The 21,478-nt window shown below is 40.9% G+C and overlaps 1 protein-coding gene across 1 annotated transcript; it reads right to left on the bottom strand.

Annotated features, from left to right (window-relative positions):
• Positions 1-16,779: 16,779 nt before the first annotated feature.
• On the bottom strand, positions 16,780-21,093 carry ptrh1 (peptidyl-tRNA hydrolase 1 homolog). The gene is given in 6 exon segments (XM_038703845.1): positions 16,780-17,757; positions 17,986-18,031; positions 18,375-18,474; positions 19,168-19,339; positions 19,341-19,388; positions 20,622-21,093. Coding segments are annotated over 6 exon segments (828 nt in total). The 5' UTR covers positions 20,823-21,093; the 3' UTR covers positions 16,780-17,496.
• Positions 21,094-21,478: the final 385 nt, after the last annotated feature.

The following is a 21,478-nucleotide window of genomic DNA, read 5'->3' as shown; positions in this document are numbered from 1 at the left end:
AGTCATCATGTCTATGTAGAATAAAAAGAATACCTTTTAGACAGTGGTCTGAAGGTCACATTTGGCGGTGTGATTCACTGACTCACAGGGTGCGAGACAACAGTGTGTGGGTATTTATGGTTGTTTTGTGCTAAAGATAAGGATAGAATGCAATAATGGACTAATATGGACTGGACAGATGCACAGTTCTTTAAGACATTCCCTCTGAACAATTTATCTTTTAATATTTCTTACTTCACACACCACAAGTTGAAAATGTTTACATGATCCCGGTTTACCAAACTGAAATTGTCTGATTCCCGAAATGAAAGGAGGAATGGGGGGAAGTAAAAATATCAACACATCACCACATGGTGTGTTCCTGTACCAGACATTAGAATATTACAAACGGCGTTCTTGCTGTTTTTGACAAATTGAATGAACTTAATGATTTGGGGAAATGATTCTTCAGATTAGTTGTCGCCCAGAGACGTCCAAGGTCTGAGAAAAGATCAACAAGTGCCTAACTGAAGGAGGTAAACATTATTATGAATGCATATTCCCTCAGACCAAAACTTGCAGTGATTTATTGAGAATAACCTCAGTTTGGCCTTTCTGTTGCAAGCAGGTCAGTCTTTGACCAAAGGTCTCTATTAGCCAGAGTGTTAATGAAAGTGTAACGCTGTCTGAAAGAGTGATTCCAACGTTTGCAGCCAGGTTTTTGGGGACTTTTCTCTCTACGCTGCAAAAAAACTCTTAAACCTGTTGATATTTTTCTGTTCTGCTCGTCGATTAAAGCGTCTCTGCTCCTTGTTGCAGGAACTGCGGACGACAACGGAGACATGGCAATATCCAGCCAAAACCCTAATATGTCCTCCTCTGGCCAGGCAGTAAGTGTTGCTTAAAATAAACAAAGCAAATGATTGGCTAGGAGCAGGCGGTGATGTCAGAGCGCCCCTGCTGAACCGCAGCTGTGCGTCTGCAGCTGGGGCTGAACAGTGGTGCAGTGTGGGGGGGACCGGCTGCTGTTTGGTACCAAAAAGAGGGGCGATGGAGGGGTGGGGGTGGAGGTGGAAGTGGTGATGGCGGCTCGGTCAGAGACTGGTGCAGACGTCCCAGGCGTCTCCAGCAGGTGTCAAAAGAGAGGAACAAGTGGCGGCCAAAAAAAGCGTGTAAACTCCAGCTCACACACGCTTAAGTCATGCATGAAGTTAAATGTCGTGTGTGGGAGCCGTAAAGGAGCCATTTGTCAGCATCAAACATGGCCGCCTGTTCTTTTCTTTGCTGCAAAACGCTGCAGAACAAACTGTCTGGTAAACAGAGCGTTGGTGACATTTTGCAGGAGGTGATGGGTCGGTGATGATGATGTGATTCAGGAGGGGGGTTCGTGTGTTCATATGTGTGTGAGGAGGTTGGCGAGGGAGTCGGGAAAGGGGAGTGCTACATCATATGGACATCTGCAGTCTCACACCCCCAAGCCCCCCAAACTAACCCATTTCAGCCAAGCGCTTGCCTCCAAGTGCGCCTGTGACACACACACACACTGGCGCATGTGAATGACATCTTTGCTCTTTACTTAAAAAGTTGCGCGTCTTCGTGGAATTGCAGGAGGTCATTTCCAGCGACGGACCTTCAACGCTGTTGTTTCTCAGACGTGTGAGATGCTGCTGCTGGATGCTGGACTGTGCAAATGTGTGTTCGTGTGTGTGTGTGTGTGATGGGAAGGAGGGAGTAATATGACGTCACCACAGTAATGCTCCCACACCTCCTCCTCCCACATTCACATCCCCCATATCCTTCTCCATCCTCCCTGCCTTTTACTCTGCGGCGGTGTGTCTGTGTTACAGTGACGACACAGCCCGGGTCATGTGACTGTGGAGGTGGTGGTGTTGGGTGGGAGGGGGGAGGACAGGGGTGGGGTGGGGTGAGGGAGACATGAAGTAGGAAGTGAGTGACCCGGAGCAGAACACAGTAGGAGGAGAGCTGCTTGACGACGTCCAACATGGACGCCGAAACCGGAAGAGGAAGCATTTTCAAGTGTTTTAATGCTGCGTCAATGTCTGTAATCACATTTATCTATAGTTACCCCCCACCCACAAACACACACACACACACACACACACGCACGCACACTTCAGCGGACACATAGACCTCTGATGAAACATGGAGATGAAGACAGAGATCCATCTGTGTTGAGATACTCGCCAAAAACATCTTGAAACAGAGGAGAGGATTTCAGGCAGCCAAAATGTTCATAATCTTGCATTTCTTTGCCAAATGTAACCCTGAATACATTAAACATGTTCATTTAGACTAAAGTCTTAGATGAGAGGGAAGATTTTCTTCATATGAGGTGATTTCATGAGAAAAGATGGAAACAGAGAGAAACTGACATTCTGGAGACAGAGCTCACAGGAGGAGGTTCAACACATTTAAAATGTTGATAAAACAACCAGGAGTCACCTCATCAGCAGATGGCAGCCAGGTTAAATGGCTGTAATGATCTGTCTAATCATTACACTACTCTCCTAATTGTTTCCTCAAGATATCTTTGTCATCAATATGGCTGTCAATACTGATCAATTCCTCGCTGAGGCACTCAGATGCGAGTGCACCTGAAGTAATCCTGCCAGAGTAAAGCTTCAGATAGGCTACATCAGCACTTCTGCAGCAGAGGTTTTATGATTTTGTTTGGTGTGAAATAAGGAGGAATTCGGACTGTTTTTACAAACTGATGGGAAATAAACAGAGGGTTTGGGTCGATTTTTGAATCCTGCTGCTGCTGAAATAACCAGATCTGTTCTCTTGTTGAATCTTTTATCACCCGAAATTCACATAAGCTGCGTGGGTAAAACTTGAGTTCAAAGTTTTCAGGTTTAAAACAGCAATTTTTGAGTTTTAGATTTTACAATTAAATTATTGAAAGCTTTTGCTACTAAAGGTTCAGCACATGCAATAAGACAGTGGTTCTCAACCTAGGGCTCAGGAGCCCCCTAAGGAGTCACAAGATAAATCTGAGGATGATGATGATTAACAGAAAAAATATGTTTCTGCACACAGAATTGTAGATCTCCCCCAGACTTTACACTAATCTTTGCCATTTTTTTCCTAGTGAGTTAACTGGATAATTTTGAATCTTCAGGGCTCTAAAAAATAAAATGAAATAAAGAAAATCGCTTTTTGTGGTCCCAACTGCTGAAGAAGGATGGTAAGTAGATATTACTTTGCTTTAAAGCCAAAAAGATGGTAACCACTTCAATAAGAGACAAAAGCTACAATAACATATTGAGTTACTGAACCAAACCAAATAATAGGATGTTTTTAAATTTTATCATTTTATATGTTCTTACTGATTATTATTTTGGTCTTAAGTCCTTAAATTAAGACATGGCAATTTTATTTTATTTTTCAGAAAACTTGAACTCTTCACATTGTGATTATAGTTAGACATTAAAGTCACCAGGACTCAGTTTTTGGACATTTTTGGACTCACAAATAGTGCTGGGTACTGAACCCCTATACTTTTTTGGCACTAACCAAAATGTGACTGAAGCACTGAGTGCTGAAAACTGTCAAGAACCAACAGCTGGCATTGACTTTTATCAGCTAGTTTCAGACTTCAGACAACATTTTGCCAATTTTATATTGTATTCTATTGAGGCAAAGTTCTTGTTTGGCTTCTTGTTTAACATTTAACATTTGAGAGCTTCCTTTGTTAAAGAAAAAAAAGGAGTTTTGTAGAAAAAGATTATTAAATGTCAAGTATGGTATCAAGAAAATATCTCTTTGACACCAAAACTCACACTTCTAGTGTTGCAAATTTTACCCTGTCCTACTCATGAACTCAGAATGATCTGTCTTCTCTCAATTTTAACCTCTGATCCAGTCAAGATGGGGCATTCAGTGGCAATCGGTCAACAGACAACCTGTGTGTTTTTTTCCCCAACTTGGGTGGTGGTGTTTGGACTCGGCACACACACCTCCCCGAGTTTTTAATCCATTGGTCTGAGGCTGAGCTCCATCCCAGAGCTGCTCGGCTCCGCGGGCAACACGCTGAGAGCGGATTACAGCAGCAAATTAGTCTGAAGAGACCCGACGCATCCGAGCCGAGGTGATGCTGTGGTGTGAAAATCAAACAGACCCCTGTCCCAGAACCCAAGGAGGCCAAAGTCAAACTGAGGGCTTGGTTTACCCTGCTGCTGACAGCTTTCCAGATTCCTGTCATGTCACAGCTTTCACATGCTGGCAGGAGATTTTTTAAAAGTAAAAACAAATCTAATCTCTTCAGCAAATAGTTTCAAAACTGAGACCAAAAAACAAACTGAATTTCATTGTTAGAAAAAAAGATTCTGAAATGTGAATTTCTATGAGACATTATTGGAGTTTCTACTGTTTATGATTTTTTTTTTTTTTTTTTTTTACATTAATTGCACTGGTAATATCAGTTTTTTATCCCTTCATCTATTTTTTGGACTGAAACTCAATTTTTCTCAAAAATTGCTGCTCGTCATCCAAACTTCTCTAATGAATTAAAAAGAAAATAAACCTGAATCTTTTGATTTTTGTTGAACAATGTCAGGATGATAGAAGTCAAATGACTGAAAGTCCATCCAAAGAAAGTACACATGGGGCCTGTTAGACCAATAAGACATTAAAAAATGAGTTTGTTTCTTTTCAAACATTTAACCAGCTTAACTTTAACTTGTGCACTGATAAATAGGATGTAAACAAAATAAAATGTGGGTTTTTTTTAGAAATCTGGATGCACATGAGATAATTTAAAAAAAGAAAATCAGGAAAGATGAACAGAACTGGAAAAACCATGAAACAATTTAAAAAAAAATCTGATGCTTCCAAAGATCATTAATTCTTTATTATTCACCAACAGTAGAATCAGTACAAACGAATTCCGTCTTTATTGGCTTGTAATGGCATCTTTTATCAAAAGGATAAAGGGCTTGGAAAAGGTCACGGTTTGTTAAACAAAATTAAAATGATACATTCCTGAAGAATTATGCAAATTATAATCCCCAAAACGCCAACAAAAGGCGGCAACAAAAGCTCACCAGTGGAGCGACAATAAACCTTCCCTGCGAGGTTTTCAGCAGGAAAAGTGCGAATAAAGAGAGAAGCTGTGGAGCTGGGCCTGCCTGGGAAATATTAGTTTCACTCCAACAACTCAGAAAAACTGTCCCAGCTTGTAAAATACTTAATTATCACTGTTTATTTTTTGCTTGGCCTCCTTCTCCTGCAGGCCCGTAATGAAACAAAATCTGCAGAAAGTGAGTGTTTGGGAGTTTTCTGCATCAGTCCATCGATAAAATAACCGCTTTTGCAGAATTTAAGTTGATTAATAAACTAATTGGAGTCAAACTGAGGTGGCAGGGAAAGACTGTGGTCCTCCAAAGGCCCTGAAATAGAAAGCCCGCAACACGTATGGACACGTGGATAAGAAACATGGAAAAAGATGATCATGTGCTAAAAATAATGAATCGAATGAGCAACATGCAGAGAAGAAAAGGCTGATTGTGTCCTGTGTCAGAAGTGCAGGAGCGTCCAGCAACAGATGTCCAGGCACAATTCTCGGGTTGGATTTGAAATTTCACAAGAATTGCGTTTGGACAATCAGCAGCTAGAGCTCAACAATTACAAATAAAATCACCTTTAAAGCAGACACCAAAAGAAAAGCATCACAGTTTTGCATTTAAGAGATTAAGATTAAGATTTATTTTTTAAATAAAGAGTCCTCCGCGTGTTTACAAGTGAATCTTCTCCTCCGTCAGGATCCACGTTCCCTCTGAGCTCAAGCCGGAGTCAGCAGCAGCAGCGTGTTCACACTCAGACAGTGACTACACACCAGAGGCCAAACCAGCCATATTATCCAATTACAGCCGCTAATTAGCCGCTCTCCAATTTATCAGAAATAATCCCCACAAGAGCAGCCGAGAAAAAAATACCCAACTTCCATTCATAAACATCACACAGACACAGACAATAACTTTGAGTTTATCTGGAGGCGCGGAAGAAAAGAGGAATCCCGCGAATCAAACTCCTCTCCGCCATATCTGCACCTGTTAAGACGCATCTCTCTCCTCCATCCTTCCCTTTGTAGTCCCCCCCCCCCCCCCCCCTTCAAAAAAAAAGCTCCAAAAAGAGATGCAACTACCATGCCTACCGCTCTTTTCAGCTGCACAACATTTCGCCTTTTCCTGGCACAAACCTGCAAAGAAAAGAAGAAAAAAAGGAAAACGACGGGAGACGTGTTGCAGGTTGCACGGTGCACCTGCTCCTCCGCGTGTAGTTCCAGGAGAGAAATTGAAAGCGGTGTAGGCTACTCCAGCGGAGGGAAAAGAGGCGGATGATGGAGGGAGAGAGGCGGGGAGGGAGGCTGACGGCTCCCCCGTTTGGTCGCAGGGAGGACGGGGTGCGAGCGGACGGCGAACCGCCGCCACAACCACCACCACGGCCGGCTCCTGTTTCTTCTGTCGCTCCTGGTTTCCTCCACCTCCTCCCCTACTGGCCGATATGGGGGGCTTTTTCTGGGGCTCCTCCAACAATAAACCCCGGTGCGTCCGTGTCACCGAGAGAGAGCTCGGGAGTGGGGCCGGTCCGCTCTTGGTACTGAGATTTGAATAAACACACACATTCACACACACCGCGGGGGTGATGATAAATGCCCATTGTGCCCAGAGGAGGAGAAGAAGAAGAAGAAGAAGAAGAAGAAGTAATGAATCTGCACAGAGAGAGAGAGAGAGAGAGAGAGAGAGAGAGAGAGAGAGAGCAGCTGCGAGTGATGGACCAGCAAACCTCTTAAAGACACAACGGTCTTGTTATTCTTTTTTCTCTCTCTTTTGCTTTTCTTCATTTTCAATTACAATCAAAACACTGTTAACACGACTACATAAACACTGTAGGCTGCTGTAACACACACACACACACACACACACACACTGGGATGACGTTCCCGTTTCGTTGATGCTGTAAGAGACAGTTGGAGCTCAGAGGCTTCCCTCACTGATGATGTGATGGTGTGAAAAAACAATAATAACAATAACAACAATAAACAAAAAAGCCCATTAAGTTAATTTCACCTCAAGCAAACGAAATTTATTTTAAGAAATGGAAATTTGATGGCCACTATGTACAAGAAAATTGGCTTTATTTAGAAGAAAATATAAATGAAATACATTTTTAATCAAAGATTTTCGTTTATTTACTTATTCCTTGAGGTAGCCTTTTTTTTCTTAAAGTTGTTTAATTCCTAAAATATTTCATTTCATTTTAACTAAAGTTTACATTTAAGAAATAGGCTATTAAGATTTAAATTTAGTTTTAAGAAAAAACATCTAATTTTATATTCAACTTCTAAGCCACCAAGTGAGAGAAGTCATTAAAGTGCTCAGAAAAACACAAAACAAATCTTTCCATGATGACTGGGCAAAGGTCACCTGCTGATGAAGATCATCTGATATGATTGAAAGCACCAGAACAGCTAAAGTGAGATTATTTAGTCAACAGAATGACCTGAATAACAAAGAAATCATATTCATATTCATTTATGGAGCACATTTCACAGATTGAATTAGATACATTTACATGTAAATCAAAATGTATACAGTATAAATATATAGGCTATATAACCTTTTTCATATAAGTATTTTAAATATATTTACACTTACAACATGTGGATTAACATCATTAAAATACCTTATTTCCTTAATACACTATTAACACTTAATAAAAGTATTAACAAATCATTATACCTCTTAAAAATTCACAACCTAAAAAGTTGCTGAACCTTTTAATTAAAATGAAAGGGTAGTCCCAGCCACAGTCGTTGATCAAAGTCAAGTCCAACTAATCAGAATAATAACTAAATAACTAAAGATACAATATTTTTTTCTGTAAACAAAATTAAGAAATTAGCTTCTGCAGGTTGTTTAAAAAAGTTCAAAAAAGAAAGCAGTGAAAAAAAGTTGCTTCTGCAAATCTAAATTCAGCTCAGAACAGGAAAAATAACACAATCAAAAAGTTGTGTGTGTCATTGCCCCTTTTTTAATAAAGCTAGGCTAGCAGTTTCGCCCTGCTTCCAGTGTTTGTGCTAAGCTATAGGCTAACCATGTCCTGGGCCCATCTCGTATGTCCTTTAAAGGTCTTTTCACATGGTGTATGCAGTAAATTCAAAATGACACAACATGGGTAATCACAAAAAGGCAATTTAAAATATTTTATTGATTATGATCACAAACCTGAAATCAATCCTCCTGATCCAAAAGTTCAGCCTGTCTGGACTTTTCTGTCTTTCAAATACAAACATGAATGTGCTGAAGACTGAAACATCATCAGCCTAGAGATGAGGTGAATGCAGGGTCAAAGCCAATATCCCTTATTGATTTCTCTCATTAAATCAATACTGATCACAAAGAAGTCGATGCAGTTGAAGCAGATGAGACAGAAAGGTGTGTGTAAGTTGTGACAGCTGAGACGTTTGGAAAAACGTCCATAATATTATATTTATTCAACCTATTGCAGTCACAACAAGTAGCATCTATATAGCATATAGCATGTGCTATTTTTATATTAACACAGAGTGCTGTCGCTGTGGTTTGCTATGTCTTCTAGCTCTTTGAATTTCTGTGAACCTTATTTTCAGCATGAATTAGAAATAATTTTGAGAATATGTACTGGGAAATGTGGAGAAGAAACCCATTCATTTTGTCAGTGTATGTGGTGATTGTCCAGCTGTGTGGGGGGGTGAAAGTAGGCAGCGTTTGAACCTTTCTCTCAAGCTTTTTGTCCCGCCTTCAAAATGTCCCCTTCACCTTTACATATGGTTGAATTATATTGTTGTACAAAGTGGTTCCTTTTAAGCATGCAGAGCCCTTGAGCCTTATTAAGAGAGCCCTATTTTGTTTCATTTTCCTCTTACATGGTCGTTCTAGTCGTAAGAAAATAATGTATAGAGTTACAAGAGTTCATTTAAGTTCCCGTTCTGCAGTAAAAGTGAAATCTTGATTGGTATCTGTATTGGCTTCTACAACCTACATCATGGTGATAATCCAGCATGTGAATAATTTCTTCTGTTTTTTCTGTTGCACGCCTTGTGAGCCGCTCTGTACAAAACCATCAGCTTAAAGCCAAATGTAAACAGTTAGACAAGGGTTAAAGGATAAATTACCCAGCAGGCTTTGCCTTCAGGGCGACGGTGGACCCTTCCTTCCCCTCTCATCAGACTTGTCAGTGGATTCCCTCTGCCCTGCTCTGCACTGTATACGGTGAGTTAACATTTCCGTTGCTGGGAACATCTTTGCACGTTGGATGCTCATTTGCCTCTTAAAGGGCCCCGCTGCTGCCTTTTCATGGCCCTGTAAGAATAATTTAGTGCGGCAGGCCCGAGATCATTGGAGATTATGGCTATGAAAGGGGAAAAGGACGCGTTATTAATGCTTGCTCATCGGAAAGAGACTGAGAAAGGATCCCCAAAGGGCCTGGATTCACTGCCATGGGAAACCAGGACAGCTTCAGTCTATTCTGTGATGCTGTAAAAAAAAAAAAAAAAGCTTCATGAAAAAAGAAACACACACTCAGACACACTACAGGTCCCTACTGGACCATTACAGCAATACACCAAGAGATAAAATACATTAAGGTCACTATAAACGAATATTCATTCCCTACAGAAATATTATAGGAACATCATGAGCTTTAACTGAAGACCAAAGGGGATAAAAATAACATGAGGTCAATATTCTGCGCCAGAGGGACAGGATGAGTTAATGTTCAATGTGAAAATCATTTAAATTATGTTATTGTGACAAAAAACTTTTATAAGGACAACTGTACATTATTTCTACTGTATGTGCTTGCAAAGGTGGACAATTATAAGGCAATAGACATCTACAAATAATATAAAAAGAACTATAGGCAGCAAAAATAAATGCACTATGACATTGCAATATACTTTTAAAGACCACTTCAGCAATTTAGTATTGCACTTCCTTAAAGTTGAGGGACTTTGGGGGAGAGAATGGTTATAAAATAATCAAAATCAAGGCAGCAAAAATAATATAAATATTATGGGTGAAGCTCCAAAAATGCTGCCTCCTACATTTCCCACAATACAACCCGATAGCATCTTTTGTTAGATACTCCCTGCCCGGTGGGGCTGTCACATTTTACTAAAAAGTTTAACTTTTGTTCAAATGTGGGACAATATTAAATATTCAAACTCCAATGACCTGTATTAATTTTAAATTTACAGTCAATAAGCACAACAGAGCAATTAAAATCTTTCTTAAAAGTCATCCTCACCTTTGAATCCTGTATTGACAGTAAATTAAGCAATTAAATAAAAATGTAGGACAACACTAGTCGACAAAGATGATCGGATAATCACAACACCAAAGCTTCTGAGAAGCTGGAGTGAGCGGACCTCGTCTGACTACCTTCCTCGTCTTCCAAACACCTCTACTTTGTAACACAGGATCTTTAAGCCCGCGCTGAGATAAACTGGTGGATGTTGTTCAAAGAGAACTGTCTAAAGAGACTTTGTCACTAGATAGTATTTCATGTTAGGATGGGACCATAGGTTTCAGATATCAGCAGCATAATGTTGTCCTGAATGAAAAAATACAACAATAAAGACCCCTAAATGAAAAGTACATTGCCAACAGTACATTTAACAGCATCCTGAACAGTTCTGACTTTAAACTCAGGAGTCACATTTGACCCTAATCCTGTTCCGTAACAGCATGTCGCTAGTTTGTGTGGATTTTTAAAGCAACATCATTTAATTTCCAGAGTCAGTAAACGGGCAGGAAACATCACTGCAGATCCATCTCACCCGGGACACAATCTGTTCCAGCTCCTCCCCTCTGGTAGGCGCTACAGAGCACTGTACGCCAAAACCAACAGACACAGAAGCAGTTTCTTCCCACAAGCCATCACTCTGATGAACAGCTGATTTCTGACTCACAGTGTCAGGAACAATTCCTGTGCAATAACCCAGTAACTCTGTCTTTAATCAGCAACTGTTTACTGGTTTCCACTTATTATTTATTTATTCACCATTCTCTATTTCAGTGCTGTTCATACTATGTCATATTTTATATACTGTATAACCAATACACCTACCTCAGGCCATAAGGTCATAGGTCTTATTTATTTTTTCCAGCATCCTTTGCACTATGCTCCATCACACTGTGTACATGTGTACATGTATGTGTACCTGTATATCATATCCACCTTCAACATGTACATAATGAGAATAGTTTACTCTTGCATCCTTTGCACTCTGATCACTGCACTATTTGTCAATATGTCTATATTGTTTTGTTCATAATGTGTATGTTAGTGTTGTCTATTCTGTAGTTTGTCTGATTAGTCTGATTTTATTTTATTATTGTGTTATTGTATTATTGTATAAGTAAGCGCATTGTGAGCAATGTACAATCCTGAGTCAAATTCCTCGTATGTGTACACATACCTGGCAATAAAACTGATTCTGATTCTGATTCTGATCATGTAGTAATTTATCCTGAAATAACCGTTTCAAAATCCTTTTGATGGACTTGTTATTGGGAGAATGGCATCTCTGTCATAGCCACTCTGGGTGCCTGTTAATTATGTATAGCTAATACTATGTAGCACTAGAATCCTAGGCAGGAAATATATCACAGCAACGGTGTAATGCTTTATGGCACCATGTCACACCAACAAGACTCAGAGAGTGACCAAGTAAGAGGATCCTGCATGTTGACGAGAGCTTCATGAAATAAAAGGCTGCCTAGTAAGTATTATTGCTATGGCTTGGGCTGTTGTACTTGCTTCAATTTTGGGTGTTAGCAAAGTTGTCGACAAGAGAAAGGCACCGAGTCCAGTAAATGTACAAGAAATAGAAAATACATTGAAAGCATATGTTAAAGACAGGTAGCAGACTAAAGTCCAACAGTTGGCAGAGGAGATGGTGAAACTTGTATAACAAAACTGTCACTTTAGTGTAATTCAGTCTAAAAACATTGTTACTCTACACACCACTTGGGGCCCCTACTGGTGCGAACTACAGTTTGGGAACCAGTGATGTCTACAGTAAAAAGGCTACACTTCAAACTCCTCAGACGCTGGATACAATCATGCATGTTGACACCTCTAACACCACATGCCTCTGCAGCAGGTTGGTGGTGCAACAGGTTGCCAGGGCCGGTAACCAGTGCCATATGGAACGAGGAAAACCAGTAACTAACCACTAACTTTGTCTATCTGCCATTTGGTGCTGGGGATGTGGTGTACACTGTTTTCTGTTACTACTGAAAGCAGCTGCCTGCTGCTGCTGCTGGAAACATTGAATCATGGAGTAAACATGCTGTAAAACCAAAAATATGAGCTAACAGAAGGGGAGACTGGGTATGGTTGTAACGTGGGGAGAGTTGTAACAACACTAATTCCACCAATTACAGATAAGATAGGAGTCATGTGATAATTTCTCCCCAGTCAGGCATGGTGATCGGCATATTCAGAATACATGGAGAAAAAACTCATTTTGAGGTCAGAAAGTAAATTTCTTGACCAAGACTATATTTTGTTCAGTATGTATACTATTGCAGATAAAACTGTATGACTTGTATTAGTTTAAAATGTAGTTTCTAAGACAACATGTAATGCATTTTCCCTCTGCTAATTTCAAACCTCAATGCTAATACAGCTAGCTAAACGCTAAATTGTTTACAGTTGTATACATACAACTAAGGACTTTATTGATTTTAATATATTTCCAGAGTGCCCTTTGCAATCTCGGCCAACCAAGCCTGAGCTCCAGGGTAACCAGCATTCATTTGTCAGCACTGTGACCAGTGCTTCCCATTCACATGTTGTTCACATGTTAGCGTGTGTTTCGGCACCCGATCTCCCTACCTAATCTCCGCCGATGGAGAGGGCAGAGAAGAGTACCGGCAGCTTGTGAGAAGGGCCAGTGTGCAAGAAAAAGTCCCGGTACACCAAATAGAATGTATAAGTGCGTTTGCACCTCCGTCCAGACTAAAACGGCAAAAATGTAGACCTAAAATGGAGAAGTCTGAAAAATCGCTGCAAAATGAAATGAAAGGATGCAGAGGCTCACGTTAGGCTCTCTGATTGGGTCAGTAGCATTGTGTTTCTGCTTTGCAGATTTGGTATTTTTATTGAAACATTTTGTACTGTGCAAATAAGACGTATAGCCTACACTTGTACCGTGCATGTTGCTGTTTGCTTTGCGACAACTCCCAGACTGTTTTCCGCCACCACAGCCGCTTTTAACTCCTGTGTTACATTCAGTAACAGTCCCAGCTCATTATTGGTCCATGCAAAATAAAATCTGGTGTCTTCTGTAACTACAGAATAGACCATCTGCTTCATATTTACAAAGGCATGCAAATGCCCAGTGTAAATGAACGACCACTAGATGTGCGTGAGATCAACTCTGATACGCAGCTAAGACGCTGGTGTGGACGAAGATCGTGTTCATTTTTAAACTCAAAAACGGAGTAGTGTGGATGGGGCCTAAGATTGTTCCAGTAGACAAATTTACATACACACATACATACACGAGTCACCAGACATAGTCTGTTAGTCTGAGACAGAGAGACATTGTTCTTTCATCCATTTTTGCTTCTTGTGTCTAATCGTTACAACTTACCCCAGCATGTGTAACAAAGGAACTAGGGCTGACCCCCAACAGTCGAAGATTCGATGCTTCGATGGGCGGAGCCTGATACGACTGTCAATCCCACAGTCTAAGCTTCGCTGCAAAACAAGGATCATGCCATTTTGGCGATATGGGGGTGCTCAACGTCTGATTTTACATAGATCTACCAGTTTTCTCTCAATAAGTTAATACACAGCCTATTACAATATACATTTAAATGTTTAATGTGTAAATAAACATGCAAAAAGAAAGAAAACTTCCAATAAATGTTTTTAAAGTGCGTGAATAAATCCAAAATTGTAAACCTAACCCTGGGTCGTCAGTGCGCATGTGTATGCGTAGCATGTGTGTAGTGGCAGGAGAGACAGAACCTCAGCTTCACTGGTGTTGTGCCGAGTTGTCCGCACCTTGCAGGACTTTCGGATAATTTATCACCGTTGATGAACCACACAAAGAATATTTTATCATTTTTTAAACAGCCGCTACTTGAAATAGACCCGCAAGGAACTGTGACGTGCATGCAGTTGTCAGCAGCATGGCAAAAACTCTGCACAAGACCGGTGAATGGCAGGCGAGAGAGAGAGAGAGAGAGAAAATGGTCAACAATAAGCCTCAGTTTAGCTTTAACACACATGAATGGCATGACTTGACGATTCTGATTCGACTATGTAAATCCTTACCCGGGGACATCCCTAAAAGGAACACAAAACATTTTATGTCATATTCTTGTAATGTTAGAGGATTTAATTGGTGCTATTTGTAGTAAACAAATATGGGCACTTTGCATAGACATTTGAGAACTCTAGCTAAAAAAGTGTTACAATAATACCCCGTCTCCCCGATAGCTGCAGAGTTGGTAGTAATTCTCACCAATGTAAAGTCACTTCTTTCACATAACAAAGACATTTGACTTTAGCTGATGATACACGGGGGCAACTTTTTGAGCAATGATGCTGGGCAATATTGCAGTCCGACTATGTCCGATAAGAGTCCGACTATGTTTTGAACGCATAGCGGTGGTGCGGGGCGGGTGGCGGAGTAGTGGCGGAAGGGGATTACTGTAGTAATCTTTACTCATTACCATTGACGGCAACGCTGCCCAGCACAATTGCTCTGAAAGTTGCTCTGTGTATCATCAGCTTTAGTGTTAATATAACAAGTCAACATCTTAACCGCTCTGTGACACTGTTCTAAGCAAAGTGGTGCAGTGAGGTGAATACTAATGCTAACCAACATGCTGATGTTTAGCTTCTTTTTAATAATGTTTACCATCCGGAGTCTTAGCATGCTAACATTGGCAATTAGCAGTAAACACAATAAAAGTGCAACTGAGTCAGGTACAAGTGTTTGGTCGTAAGTTTGATGATGAAATTTCAACGCACAAATGTCCACTTCATGGTGGCACTATTAGCAAAGTCAGTAGGCAGGTCGGCGGGGACCATAAACCGACCGGCTGACATTGCCATCCACACAGCCATGCCACCAGCATGAGTAAAAAAAAAATTGGATTGGATGGTTTTAAGAGTGTAAATGTGCGTAAGTCCCATAAATGTGACTCTTCTTAATTAGCCTTCCCAGCATCAGTGGAGTCAGTAGGCTTATTCTGTGTTCCTGCTGAGTTAGCACATACGTGGGAAGACCCCCCACCAGGCCAATGTTAGCCCAGCTATGCTTGGCCATAGAGCATGGGGGGAGGTTGGGGGTCCCATTCCTGAATACATTTAGGGTTTCTTCTAAAGGCCCAGGTGTCCAGCCCCACTGCTGACCTCTGACCCCTGCAGAAGAAGTTATTGAAGCCGCCGGTGAAGCCTCCTAAAGCTGACCAGCGAGGAGGGGCTGGGAAAGTGGCCTGATGGAAGCGAAGGGTGGCTCAACAGGGTCACAGCAGAGAAAGACGGGGGGTTTTTAGGAGGGTGAGGGGTGTTCAGGGTATGTGTGTTTGTGTGTGGTGGGGGATGTCAGAGTGAAGAAGTTTCCTTTGAGACCCCCCACACCCCCCATATCCACGAGTGTGTCCCTGCAGCTATTGTGACTCTGAGCTACAGCAGGACAGAAGGCCTCAAACAAACCGGGTCTAAACAATGTTTGGCCCCTTTTGTTTCTCGCCTGGCTTTCTTCTTCAGCCCTCCATCGCAATCTACTGGCCTCCTTTGTATTGATTTCCCTCATTCAGCAGCTCGTCGGCCTCTTTCCGCTGTTTTATATGCTCTTTTCTGGCTTTTTTGTCTACCACCTCCCCCCGCCGAACTCTCCCTCCTCTGGCATTCTCTGTAGTGTGAGAACGCAGTGCGCGTCTTGACTGGATGCAACTCATTAAAGACACCTAATTGATGAACAGCGTAATTAGTGTGACAATCGGAAGGGGAAATCAATATGTTTTTAGCCAGAACAGCCACATCAGGGAGGACAAGATGGAAGAGAGCCGCATGTGAGGAGGACCATATGTTCGTGTGACAGCAGCATGAAGAGGCTCGCTTTCTCTTTTAGATACAAAAGAGGAGAAATGAGCTTCAAGAAAAGGTTTTTTTTGTTTCTTTCCAGTTAAATTCTTGACTCTGGATTTGTTAGAACTGCACGACTGGGCAGAATACTTCTTGTTAGTCTATTAACCTTAAATGCAATGCAATCAAATAAGACACGTATAGTGCTCACACTCCAGCAGAGCATCTCATACAGTACAGACAAATGGTATTTTCATTTGTAGGCCCAGTTTAGACCTCCTGACTACATCTGTACTCACAGTAAATGATAAAATGCACCATGCCAAAATATGAGGTACTGAAACAAAATAGCACTCATGTCCAGCTTCTGTTAAGAGGACTATCTTCAAGTAGAGAATCAACCTGACAAACATTCATTCCAGATTTAAATGTAATAAAAACTGAAATACAGTTAAAAGTGTGTGTTTACAAAAGGCCACCTGGTGAGAGGCCACTGTGTTAGCAAGTCAGTGCTGTGTTGGTGTCGATGTATCAGCTGATAGCAGCTTATCATAGAAACATGGGTATCAGAGAATATGATGACAATAACAACAATCTGTTATGTTTTTCTCTGCGTACGTCTGACAGCAGGGCTGGAAGTTTTACTCCTTGGCAACGTTCAACACAACCAGAGCGGACAAGTTAGCTTTATATGGCAATTTTATTGCTACAGATTTGTCCTAAAAGCAATCAGCTGGGCTCCACTGTCTCCACCAAGGCTTCACAGTCCTTTTGCTTTGTTATATTAATCAGAATAATCTTTAACCTACAAAATAAAACAGTATGACAGACAGCCACTGGATTCATGTACATGATAATTGTTTCTTGCATTCGTGTTCAGTATTTCATCAGAAAATAGCAACACATTTCAAAAGTGTCACATTTGCAATGTTACACCAACGTTACACCACATCTTACTGAAACCTGTTCTCAGGTTTTTGAGGAATCAGAGGCAGCGAACAATCAGTCAAATATGAGTAAAAACACAACACTCCTTGGTGGTAGTAATCAATACTGATCAATGCCGTTCAGACTGGCAACTTGTGTTAGTGAACAGTCATTATTATTTGATATGTCCCATTTGATAGTGTAAACGACTTTTAAAAAATTCATTCACACGCACAGTTAGTTGCAGATCTGCTGCTAGAGGTCGTGTTCTCCATCCCTTTAGAACATTCTGGCCTATTTTTGTGGTTACACCCCAGCTCCTGAGACGACGTCACGCTCTGTAGAAATGTATGTCACCTTTAATTCACAGCAGAGAATAAATACCGTCTCAGTCAAGATCCTCTGCCTGTAAAGGTTCATGTTTTCTCCTTCTGTTTTTAAAAACAGAGTTGAGATCAGAAAATTTGAGCTTCAGCTCTGAGCAGCAGCAGAGTCCTCAGCTGGAGAGGCTGAGCGCCTTCCCTCCTTCTGTGCTGCTGGTCTGCCCCCTGCTGGTGAGGAGGGGGACTGGGAGTCTTGCTGGGAGAGTTCAGAGAGGAGGAGGTCCACGCTCTGGACCAAAACAGAGTCCAGAACCTTCTGCTCCTCTGAGGAGAACCGGCCAAGGACGTGACGCTCCACAGAGGCTTTCCCTGTCGGCCGGCCGATCCCAACCCGAAGTCTGGGCATCACCTGCAGAAGAGACGAGAGAGTCACATGATCTACCTTCAGTCTAATGTTTTGTGCTTGATTTTGTTAATATGACAAAATACAGATATAATATGAAAAAAGAAGTTTTTATCAAGGGCACAACAAAACAAGAAAAAAAAACAAGAATGTAGGTAAAACAAAGTCAGACTAGAATCTGCAGTGGTAGTGCTAAAGAACAGGTGTGCAGTGTGTGAGTTAGCAGTCACTTACATCAGTCTGAAGACAGTCTACACAGGAGCGGACTCCATTGTGACCTCTAGGAAGAAGAAGAAAAGTAATTTTGCATTCTCAGTGTCATGTTAAAACACAGTTGAAACTCAAAAATATTACATTAAGTATTCCACAATTTCCAGTTTTCTTACGTTTGTAACTTACAGTGTATTTTTGCACTCAATTCACATAATAAGAAAAACATTTATTTGGGTTATTATTTCTCACTAGATCCACCAGCATTCAGACTGATGGGATAAAGTTATTTATTGAAAGCTTTTTTCGAGTAACATTCATTTCTTTTACTTTTCCCCAGACCTTAAAACTGCAGTATGGAGAAGTTACTTAAGTTAGAGCCAACCCACAAGAACATGATGAATGAAACGGACCTGGCACTTCCTCCATGTTTGATGGCAATTTTCCCCAGAGGTTTGTCCAGTTCATCGTGGACCAGCAGGATGTCTTCAGGCTTAATCCCATATTTACCAGCTAGACGGGACAAACAGATACTTTAGATCAAACATTCAATGTGGAATCGGTTCACACCTCAAATGTAGAGGGATATAAAAGCAGAAAAAAAAAGCAGCAACCGGCCAATAGTGGGCATTTTTGCTTAATTTAACAAAAATGAAAACAATCTAACAACAATTTTTAAATCTCTCATAATCAGAGACTGTAATGACTATTTCAACACTATTTTAAATGCTACTACTGCTTTCTTTAGCTGAACATATTACTGTGTGTACAGAATTTGACATTAACACATTTCAGGAAACTCTTAATTAATTTATAACTCCCCCAGCTTTGGTGTAAACACACATAGACTCACGCTGTATGACGTCAGTGTCACTTTGCTGTTGTTGATTTAATTTCTGTTTAATTATTTGTCCCACAGAGGCAATTTATTAAATGGCAAAGGGGCCTGAGAAAGAGACGGACGGCCAGACAAAGGAATGAAATTTGTTTATAGAGCACTTTTAACAAAACCAATTAGTGAGAGCGCGCAGAGGAGGACAGGACACAAAGATTAGGGAAAAAAAGAGCTCAGGATATGAAAGCAGAGTTTGCTCCTGAGCTCACCTCAGTTCATAAATACATATTCAAAAATAATAAACAAAGACAATAAACATATTGCATGACACAAAATCCGCCTATTGACAGGCACAGAGGCCGTTACCTCACCTGCTTTGGCCACTGACACTCCGTTGACGTTCATCAGCAGCCTGGGACGGAGCAGCACCACATGTGTGTGTTGTACCTCTGACACGATGACCTCACCGGACACGTGCTTGTCGCTGCGCCAACGGTCATCCGCGCCAAGACGGGAGGCGAGCGCGCCAAGCACCGCCATGCCAAACGCTGTGTCTGGTACTCTCCATCCCCGGGTTACCCAGCCCCACCACCTGAAACACACACACATCTGCCACACTGAAGGCTGCCAGTTCTGTAGCGGAGCAGCTTTTTTATATGTCATTTTGATGATTTGTTGCAGCCTGTGATTGATTCTTAGATTTGGATTACAAATTAAAAGAAAAAGGCTGGTGATATCCTTTATTCACAATTCTGACTGTCTTGAACAGACTACAAACCCCATAATTCTCTGTGTCCGTCTAATGTTGTGTTTATCGCCTGTATTTATTAATTTATATATTTGTCATCCCTATGACTGTCTCCTTTTTTGTACATATATATTTTACTCATGTTTTTAAATATTTCATTTATATGTTTTATCTAGTAAATACACGTAATGCACTTTAAAATCGCCTTAAGTGTATGAATTAGGCTATATAATCACATTTGCCTTAATATCCTTCTTATTTTCAACAACTCTCAAAGATCCAAATTAAATCAATTTATTCTACTATGACTATTTTCTGTACATCCACAGCCTGATTGATCTTATTCCTCTGTGCCTTAGAACTCCATTGTTAAATTAAGTTTGACAACTTTTAATCAGATGATTTAAAGGTTCAAAAACACACTAGAGAATGACAAATGGACTAATGCTTCTACAGAAAAAAACTGAACTGCCTTGTACGGATGGTACAGATCTATTGGCAGCAGCAACAGCGCTGTTAACAGAAATACTATAGACTACATTGTATTAGACTCGGGCTCTCTGGCTGCTGACACACTGCAAACATTGTGTTTTTCTGCCTCTCAACACTGAGCTTGTATTGATTTTTACTTGAACAGGAGAGAGTGAAAAGTCAACACAGCGGAGGTCAACTGACAAACAACATTAAAGATGAAAAAAGTGTATTAAAAGAAATCAGAAATACCATAGGGTTGTCTTCACTGTGTCACAATGAAAATAAAACTTATATCTTGTAGGATATTAACAATACCTATTTCTCCATTAAACCCATTTTTATGGCTAAGCTCCTTGGACACACTGGGATGAATCACTAGACAAAATGTCACTAAACCACTCACATTACACTAGTAGAGTACAGGGTGCAGTACAGAGAACAAGCCAAACTCTATTCTGAAATCTATCAATTTACTGTAGCCTTTCATGGTAATGTTATGGCTAGTTTGAAGTTTCATTTTCTGGAGCAGTACAGATTAATGTTTACTATTCATGGAGCTATAGTTTAGTGGACAAAGTGTAGATGAGGTGAGGTTCCACTTACCAGCTTTCGCCGGCCTTGTGTGTGTATTTCTGCTTCAATGCCCATCGCAGGCGTGAACAGCTCGCTCAGCAGAACTCGGTTAATGACTCGTGTTAAAAGTCGTCGCATTGTGACAAAGTTCAACAGCTTCTTAAAAAAGAGCAACAAATAACAACACAATGTAACGTTACTTAAAACGGTGGCTCTTTTCAATCGGCCCATTAATAAAGACTGTCAGCTATAAACAACATTCCCAGTGAGAAAACACTTATGTCATTAGACTGATTTCTCAAGGGGATTCACTATATCTGAACTTAATCTAACGCCATATTTATCTGTATTGTCTTTATTGTGTTAGGTGACGCTATTATAAGAAACTTCACTTTTACACGAACCTCTGACCTTTTTACATTTTTACATCGTATTCATGTCACAACTCTGTACCACTAACTTTAACCGGTACCGTTAGCGTGCTAAGGTTAGCATACTGTAACTTTACCTTGTTGGCCAACTCACGACAGCATAACACCAACAAACACACTTCAGAGCAACCGCACGATACGTTCAAAACACCGGCAGCGGCGAGGCTTACATGTAACACCGGTGAAACTGAGAATTTATGCAATTTTTTAATATTTCCTCATGAGGTTACATTAGCTAGCCGTCCTGTCACGCCTGTCTCAAACCAGTCAATGAGTGTCAGGAAGACAAGACGAGTGAACAGGTTTTTCCTACTCTGTTGGGCTGCAGCGCCATCTTGCTTGATGGCTGAGAAATACAGTCTATTTTACTCAACAAGGGCAAAAATAAATGTTTTGTCTTTTCTGTGGCTGCATTCAGCAGAAAACACTTGGGCCTACCGCGGTGAAACTGTGAAT

Source organism: Micropterus salmoides, unplaced genomic scaffold, assembly GCF_014851395.1.
Source record: "Micropterus salmoides isolate LMB-PRFRI ecotype aquatic unplaced genomic scaffold, ASM1485139v1 Ms_hic_scaffold_7, whole genome shotgun sequence".
NCBI classification, from domain to species: domain Eukaryota; kingdom Metazoa; phylum Chordata; class Actinopteri; order Centrarchiformes; family Centrarchidae; genus Micropterus; species Micropterus salmoides.
The sequence above is the reverse complement of the archived record's forward strand: the minus strand, read 5'-3'. Positions and strand labels throughout refer to the sequence as shown.